The sequence below is a fragment of the Bombyx mandarina genome, chromosome 21 (genome assembly GCF_030267445.1).
Source record: "Bombyx mandarina strain Sakado chromosome 21, ASM3026744v2".
Classification (NCBI taxonomy): Eukaryota; Metazoa; Arthropoda; class Insecta; order Lepidoptera; family Bombycidae; genus Bombyx; species Bombyx mandarina.
In genome coordinates, this window is record NC_143227.1 from 2885999 (window position 1) to 2895154 (window position 9156).

The 9156-nt window shown below is 35.7% G+C and overlaps 2 protein-coding genes across 2 annotated transcripts; both read right to left on the bottom strand.

Moving 5' to 3' along the window:
• Positions 1-732: 732 nt before the first annotated feature.
• On the bottom strand, positions 733-3526 carry LOC114244769 (uncharacterized). The gene is made up of 4 exons (XM_028176671.2): positions 3334-3526; positions 2748-2959; positions 1789-1899; positions 733-950 (listed from the first exon to the last, which is right to left on the bottom strand). The coding sequence occupies exons 1-4, from the start codon at positions 3475-3477 to the stop codon at positions 740-742; spliced, it is 678 nt and encodes a 225-aa protein (XP_028032472.2). The 5' UTR covers positions 3478-3526; the 3' UTR covers positions 733-739.
• Positions 3527-4800: 1274 nt separating this feature from the next.
• LOC114244789 (uncharacterized) lies at positions 4801-8274 on the bottom strand. The gene is made up of 4 exons (XM_089736533.1): positions 8125-8274; positions 6851-7068; positions 5674-5784; positions 4801-5014 (listed from the first exon to the last, which is right to left on the bottom strand). The coding sequence occupies exons 1-4, from the start codon at positions 8272-8274 to the stop codon at positions 4801-4803; spliced, it is 693 nt and encodes a 230-aa protein (XP_089592659.1).
• Positions 8275-9156: the final 882 nt, after the last annotated feature.

Genomic DNA, 9156 nt, shown 5'->3' on the forward strand with positions numbered 1-9156 from the left:
AGATTAATAAATAAATAAAAAACTCGGGAATCAGAATTAGTTTTATGAATTTGGGTCCTACTTAAGACATTTAAAGGATGTAAGGAATTTGAAGGATGACAAGTCGTAGCGCTCAGAAAACATAACTTTCATTTAACAGCACGATGGCATATAACAAAAATTATCACTGGTTAAAAAATTATCATTAATAAAATATAAAGTAAGCATATAGTAAGTATATATCTCGATCTTCCTTATAAAGATCTCTTAATAGTACAAGGAGGGCTTTAAGATGAAATATTAATCCAAGCTTCTTGTCTTAAGCGAAATTTCTATCGTAAAATGCCATCACATGTAACCTAGTAACAAAATTTTCAGTCAATTACCATTATATTTAATTTCAAGGTATAACAATTTTAACTAAGAAAATAAAATAACAAAACAGCTTTAGTCTTCTGTAATTTGAACACAACCAATCACAGTATTTACTATTTCAAACAAACGATCTCATTGATTTGATGAATTCCTTTTCAAATACACATATTCCAATTTGATGTCTACAATAGCACAGTGATCAGAAAATTCAATAATGGTAATTTTGAAAACTCCCATTAATTTTGCATTTAGTTGTCCGTGATCACGTTACTCTTTAATGAAATAATGGATACGACGAAATCGATATCAGGAGCCATTGTAACAATTACTCCATCAACTCTCAAACGTTGTCCTAGATTACTATATAAACCAAATTCTAGACTGTTTAAATAAAACTACTACTGAAAAGGGACCACGGGTTTAACCCTGTATCCACTTTCGGCGCTGGAGCGTTATAATAACCTTGAGCTAAGTCCACTAAGGATATAGGGCATTCGTAGATGTCGCAGTTTTGCAGCAGCACTCCTAGTCGATGCGCTGAGTCGTAAACAGCATGCTCTATTGGCTCCGTTGAAAGCACTTTTGACATTGGTAAACTGAAAAAAGATTTTTTGATTTTCAATTGTTTTAAAAATTGAACAAAGAAGCCGTGTGCGAGGGCGGTTGTGTCCTATGTAAATGTTCTGTGATCGATAGCATTGGAATCAACAGTATCAAACTAGATATAAGCTTGGCCTTTGTTGCAGGTGAACAATGACTTTTAGACAAAATCAGCTCACACGACTACTTATTAACTGATATAGTTAAGACAATAGTAGCACGGATCCGTACTTAGAATATGCAACTAGTAAAATTATATTGAGATGACCACAAGCACAGTGAGAAAGTGGTTACTGGATCTTTAGATGGAATAGCCCCTTAGCCTACCAACCAACAGGGGGGGGGATGGAAACTGGACCTCATAGGCATATATGCTGTTATCTAACTTGAAATGAGAGACCAAGGTATTAATTAATAATTGTATCGTGAAATGGCTGGTCCGTGAAATACTTGTTTTGCGAGATATCCTTGTATACTTGGAATCTTATCTATAAATTATAAATGAATTCATTGTGATGTAAATATAACTACTAACATAGGTCTAAGTCTTATTAACAATTTATATGAGTCATGGTTACTTGAAATAAAAACATTATTATTATTATTATTATAAGGGATGTAGCAGTTATCATTTCAAATTATGTTTGAAAAAATATATTTATAAAACTGAGAAACAATTGAGAATCTATTTTTATTTTGCAGTTAACCAAACTTAATGTACTCTCCGACTGGTCAACGATTTGAAAACATCAATATTTTCGCCAGATAGGCTTAGCGATAGACTTATTTTCTTTTAGTGGTGACCAAAACAGACCGGTTAAGGTTTTTACTTACGTAAATAATGCTCTAAACATTTCTTCTATCATATTCTCTCCATGTGGCACTATCCTCTGCGTTGTTTCACATAACGTTTTCAAAATACAATTGCGACCGTTATAACCCATTCTGTTAAAATGAAAAATCCAAAAATGTAACATTTATCTTCCCAGAACTTTTATAGCAATAAATTACCTCACATCTATCATAAGCCAAAAATCTTCAGAACTTGATAGGCAATGTGGTTTAATTGATTTTTTTATAGTTACGAACCGTTGTTGATAAAAAAACAAGTTGTTTTTTTTATTTCTTAAAGAATACAATGGGTCGTCTAAAACGGAGTCCTAACCGCTTAGCGAAAATCCAATAAAAAGAAGCATTTGTGTCGCTAAAATGTCCAACAATATATTTCAATATGTCGACACATTAATGTTGGCCGTTTTCGTCGTCTGAATTACGAAGTAAAATAAAAGACGTTCACGAACATAGCATTTTTTTTTTCTTATCGCTAAGATAAGTGGACCAGCTCACGGTGTTAAGCAGCAGGTGAACCATTTTGGCATACCAGTAGCCACCGGAGTCCATAGATATCAAAAACATAAATGCCACAACCCACCTTGAGGCATGAGTTCTAAGTGTCAGTTTACAGTAAAATGGCTGACCCACCCTTCAAATCAAAACGCATTATTGTTTCACATTGTTGTGGTGGTACAAACCCATTACATAAGTTATTTTTTGCAAGTTTTCTTTTTATTACACGATGTGATTTCCTTCATGGTGGAAGTGAGGAGTCGTGAACATTTGGTAAATAAGTATTTCATCAGAAAAATCTGCCTGCGGGATTCGAACACCGCCACAGCCGCATCTCTGGATACGAATGCACTAGGCGTCTTATGCCGCAGACCACGACAACTTCACATATTTCTGTACTGAATAATTGAAAGCATCCACATGCAACGTGTGCCAAGAGTACTTACCTATCCATGATAACTTCTAGTTTCTGGTACAGCTCGCGTCGGTTCCTCCTCAGAGCGGCAGGCTTCCTTTGCTTTTTGCGGAAGAACGCTGCGGTTTCTGTTGTATTTGGCAACTCATATGCGATACCCCAGTTGAGGCCGAATGTGAAGGTGCCGGGTGATGAGGATGGTGACGGTTGGCCTATAACACCGACTGTCATACATCCCGCGCACTAGATACAAGGATCACATTAGTTATATTGAATATTATCGTCGTGAATTATATTGTTTGATTTCTGCTTTAATTAATAAAACATTTTTCATGATTGCCTTCTAAAAGCATCGTTGAGAATAATATTGGTAGCCTAATATACCTTCTAAAAGCATCGTTGAGAATAGTATTGGTAGCCTAATAATGAATGAGATGTTTCTTAAAAATAGTAAGATATCATTTTTTTAGATGTTAATTTTTATAGGATGAAATAATATAGAATGTTAAAAAAAGAGGAAGGTCTAAAAATTAGGAATGGTAGCATCGATTGATTTCTGTCTATTAAACTCATAGGAGTTATAGAAGCAAGTAAGTAATAAATAACTAAGCACTTACGGAAAAAGAAGATCCTTCAGGGAAAGCGATGTAACGTTTTCTTCTAGACAAAACCTTTGAAGATCGTCCCGTATCCACATGTGGTGAAACGCACGAAATAGTCGCAGAGCTCAACAAAAATAAAACGCAAATTTTAATCATCATTGAAATACCCAGATAATACTCATACGAAACAACATCCAACGAACACGTTAGTTCATAATCACACGTCCGAGATTATAATGGATGCAGAAATGGGATTAAGAAAGTGTGTCTATCTTCCGGTAACGGTGCAAGTATTAAAATAGTCGTGACTAGTTCGAAACGCGTTAATCGTTTTCAACGAAATCGTGAAAGGTTTGTTATGATGTATTTGTTATACTTTTAAGTGAAATGGAACATTTCTCTATTAGTTTCGGCCCTCATATCGACAGTGTCTTTTATGAGATTAGTTATTAGAGTAAGAAAAATTATGATTTTTGCCATAATTTTGAAAGTCCTTAGTATACGAAAAGGCTAAAATTCTCTTTGCATCTCTATTATTCCATGTGAAAAACTCTGAGCAGCTAAGTTACGATGTCCTTCATGTAATTTTCAAATAAGTGTAACCATGAGATGTGATGCGATTAGTATCTGAAAATTTATTTATATAGAATTTGAAAATTTATTGTACGTGCGTAAAAACATTGTAGAATTCCCCAGAGTCTGCGATTTGCATAATGTGAACACTAGGAACAAACATAGGCTTGCGTTGCCGGCGGCTCGAATTAAGAAAATAAGCAACTCTTTCAGGGGGCTGGGTGTACAGCTTTTCAACAAGATCCCACAAAACGTTCAACTACTACCTGTTCATAGATTTAAGAAAACTGTCAAGGAACGTTTGTGCAACAAGGCATATTATAAAGTTAAGGATTTTTTACTAGATGGCACTACGTGGGAATGAGGCGTTCGCTCCTGGCCTTTTCATTTTTCATTATTATTATTATTTATTTGAATTGTATTTTTTTGACTTGTTTTTTTGTATACTGTAAATATGTTTTCTTGTTTAAAAAAAAAAGAAAATAGTTGAGAAAATACAAAAAAAAAAAAAGCCCGCTGAGTTTGTTTCGCCGGTTCTTCTCAGGACTGTGGCTTTTTTTGGAACCGGTGGTAGAGTTAACATTTTCTTTTACATTTTGACATTCAACAAGTGTGTTTTTGATGACATCCAAGTTGAAATAAATGATTTTGAATTTGAATTTGAATTTGAATATTGGGATGATAATTTACGAGCGAGCATCTACCTATTTCTGGGGAGAGCGCCCTGATCCGCTGGATAAGCCTTAAAAACCAGTAACGGTTCACATATCTGTCTTTTGATTCCTTTGATTTCCTAAATTGTAAAATAAAGTATAATTTATCCCGCTACATATTATTATTATTCAATGAAACTTCAGTTCTGGTATAAGACAAATTTAATAAAAACTGGTTAAGCAAAAAGCTATCCAATCATCCAAAGTTGCTGCTGAACAAAGCCCAAGGATTCCTCAAAGTATCCACGTTAGGAGATGGAGCATTATAATATCCTTTGGCCCAATCCACCAAAGATATAGGACAGTTGAACATGGCGTCACAGTTCTGAAGAAGGACTCCTAAACGATGTGCTGAATCATAAATGGTGTGTTCGAGAGGCTCCGATGATAAAACTTTAACCATTGGTAATCTGAAAATTAAATTCATTAATTTTGTAATTACATGGTATATTTAAAGATAAGTACCTTGTTGGTTTTACTGCAAATAGAGTTTTATAAATCCGCATGGATAGCTGGCAAACAATCTACTTATTTTTGCTATGAAGCATGAGCTTTTGAAAATGGAACAGCCTTTATTTTGACAAGTTAGGGAAATTTACATTTCTACTTAATTGCACAGTGTATGGCAGAATTATATGATGCGTAGAGAGAAGATGCATCTGACTAGGAAATGTATGGAAATGGTAGTGCAAGGTAGAAGAGGGGGGAGGTCGACCGAAGAAGACATGGATGGAGTGTGAATGACGATAGGAGAGAGAGAGAGAGGAGTGAGTGTTGAGATGAAGGCTGAAGAATGGAGAAGAAAAATTAGCTGTGCCGACCCCACCTAGTAGGATAAGGTGGAGAAAAAGAAGAATTTATGGCAGAATTCTCTTTGTGGTCCAATTTGGTAACCACTTTAAGTAGATAATGATTATTTCCAACTGATCATCAATTTGCAACAAAAAAATAACTAGAATCAATTTTTTTCTTCAATAGACAAAAAAACAGGTTACATTGAGGCGCTTATACTGTTTTCTCTTTTATGAATTACCTTACCATATATTATATTACATATGTTAAAACTCACGTGAATAGCGAACGGAATACTTCTTCAACCATATTTTCTCCGTGAGGAACTATGCGCTGTGTCGTCTCACACAAAGTCTTTAGTATACACTGTCTACCGCTGTAACCCATGCTGAAAAATCATTAAATGAGTAATAAAATATTCAATGCAATACATTTAATTTGCCTTACAATCCTCGCTAAGGATGCAAGACCGTCGTAAGATTGACGGACTGGAAATGTAGCGTTGGAAACATGTTCTCAGAATTCCGTAGACCGCGCACCCTATCAACGTTTCGATCCTGAAGAGCTCAACGTCAAGGAGAGACTATCATCAACGGTCCAAATACGAATCCTCAAGTTCTTCGGGCACATCACTGGTAATAATAATAATAATAAAGTTTTTATTGCAAGTAACCATGACTCATATAAATTGTTAATAAGACTTAGACCTATGTTAGTAGTTATTTTTACATCACAATGAATTACTGTCGTAACATCCCATGAGAGATGGCACCACAGCGACCCATGTATACACAGTCCAGCCTGCTTGCGATCATGCTCAGGATACTGTTAGAGCTGGCCCTCACTTTGTTTACCAGAGATGCACACCTCTTACGCATGGTAGCGTAAAAACAATCTATGTGCGCGTCTGCAAACATCCCTGATGCGCTACAAAAGCGGGGCAGCACCACCAGCATCCTAAACGCGTTATTATATTGAACATGGAGAGCGTTGTACGATCTTTGAGTATATCCAGCCCACAAGCTGCACGTAATGAGGACTCTATTGAGCGGTTGCTGGTGCACGGGAAAGTCGAGGGCAAAAAATCTCGCGGACGATCTCCAACACGATGGGCCGACCTCATAAAATCTGTGACTCATTCCAACATAAAGGATTGCTCTCATTCTGCGAAACACTGTGCCACATGGCGTCGCATCGCGAGAGTATCGGTATCGCAGGATACGACTGATGCATGACCACGACCACTCTGTCAAAAGTGTATGACTGGGAAGAAAGAATTTAATTTGCGTTATTCTGCCATGTCCACTGTCCTATCTATTCCGATTTACAGCAAATCATCATACCGTCGGCTTCGAGAATACACAAGCTACCTATAAATTTTTATAGCGACCAAAAATCTCAAGGATAGTGACCATGTTTTTTTTTTTGTTGACGCCTGTAAATTTTGAACGTACCTGTCCAAAATAGTCTCAATCTTCTCATACAATTCCCTCCTGCTTCTCCTCTGATGGACAGGTTTCTTGTATTTGTACTTTTGTGTGTAGAAAGCTGTGGTTTCGGTTGCATTGGGCAGCTCATAAGCAATGGCCCAGTTGAGGCCAAAGGTGAACGTGCCGGGGGCTGTCGATGGAGCCGGTTGCCCTATGAGACCCACAGTCATACATCCAGCGCACTGAAACACGAAAGTATTCAATGCTGCTAATATCGAGGTCGAGGTTGCTTGCTAAATCAGATGCTAGGAATACTAAATATATTCAGTTATGTATATCTAGATTTTAGAATTAAGAAAATAATTTTTTACTATTTTGGAACGAAGTTCCTTATCGCGCGTTGTGAACGGGGGCTATACGGAAAAAATTCTTACGAAAAGTTGTCACGACACTTTTTATTTTTAGAGATACTACTGCCATCTATCAATTTTTATGGGAACAACTTAGACTGTTGAAATTATGGAATGAGTGCAACAGTTACTAACGCATCTAACATCTGTATTATATTATAATATGAATGTCACACAATAATAATAGAGAAGTAATGAATCAATAAAAAATGTATACCCGAATAATTATTTTCTTTATACCTCGAATATAACTTAAAATTAATATTTTTATAATAAGGAAATTCGTTCCTGTCCGGTGTCCCATGACACCACACATCTTTTTTTTTTCTTATATGGGTGGACGAGCTCACAGCCCACCTGATGTTAAGTGGTTACTCTACTAAGTGGTGGTAGTGGGAGCTCATAGACATCTACAACTTAAATGCGCCGCCCACCGTGAGATATAAGTTCTAAGGTCTCAAGTTTAGTAACAACGGCTGCCCCACCCTTCAAACCGAAACGCATTACTGCTTCACGGCAGAAATAGGCGGGGTGGTGGTACCTACCCGTGCGGACTCACAAGGGGTCCTACCACCAGTAAAACAGGAAAACAGTTATGAAAGAAAAGTTTCGATGCAGATTTTTTCATTGCTAATGTGAGTAGACGAAGTAGACGGCCCTTCTTGCAAGATTGATTTTTATTCCACTACGGTAATTCTTGTTTGTGGTATGGTGACATAATATTTACAATAACTTTACCGTTCAGGTACAAGAATATACTAATATATTAAAAACTGCATCTCGTATTAAAGTATAATTATTTTAATAAAAAAAAAAAAAAAAATGAAGCTATTTTACTTAGCAAAGTCAGTCTCATCGTTCGATGAAATTTTTATTTTCATTACTTACCGAAAAACTGGATCCTTCAGGAAATGCAACATATCTTCTCCTCCTTGACAATAATTTAGATTTAGATGGATAAATTTCATTACAAGCACCTAATATAACGTAACACATCAAGATCATAATAATCCCTAGATGTCTTAGAATTATATTCATTTTACAGTTGAATGAAAAAAAAAATGAAAATCTGAAATCGAATTTAGAAATTTTCCTATTCAATTGTGTTTTTTATTATTCAATTCTTGGTCTTCAAACAGTCTTACAGTTTGAAAGTGGGATAAACACTGGTCAATTACTGCTAACAGTCAAAAAAATGTCACCGAAAAAAAATCAAGTAGTAACTGTTTCAGATGTATCTGCTAAAAGGCTTATTAGAACAATTTGTTTGTACACGCGAAGTGTAACGAACTCGCATTGTTCTAAATAATGAAAGGCGTCTGTTTTACTTTCGAATTGTCGTCCTAAATTAAAATTTTATAGAAACTTCAAATTCAAATAATGTTGATTTCGTAACGAAATTTATATTTTTTAAATTATCGTAAACGGAGGAGACTTCATAGATAAGCAAACGGTATTTGTGTAATTCTAAGTCGTACTTTAAGACTACCAATAGATTAGCAGATTGCCAATTTTTAAATTATCCTGAATTTACTAATGATAAAATTAATTAAATTGATCATATCAGTGGTTCCTTCTTTTTTTTTATTGCTTAGATGGGTGGATGAGCTCACACCCACCTGGTGTTAAGTAGTTACTGGAGCCCATAGACATCTACAACTTAAATGCACCACCCACCCTGAGATATAAGTTCTAAGATCTCGGTATAGTAACAGAAGATATTGGTACGCATGGTAGCTTAAAAATTTACCATTCTACTAGTACTCACGTCAATAAATAAAAATGCGAGTTTAATTGATATTACACGATGTTATGCTCCGTGGAAGTCATTCGTGAACATAACGCGCTAAGTACAACACGTTTTAATCATAATTAAAATAATTTCAATTTACACGAATACCCCGGTCGTCTCATCTCAGA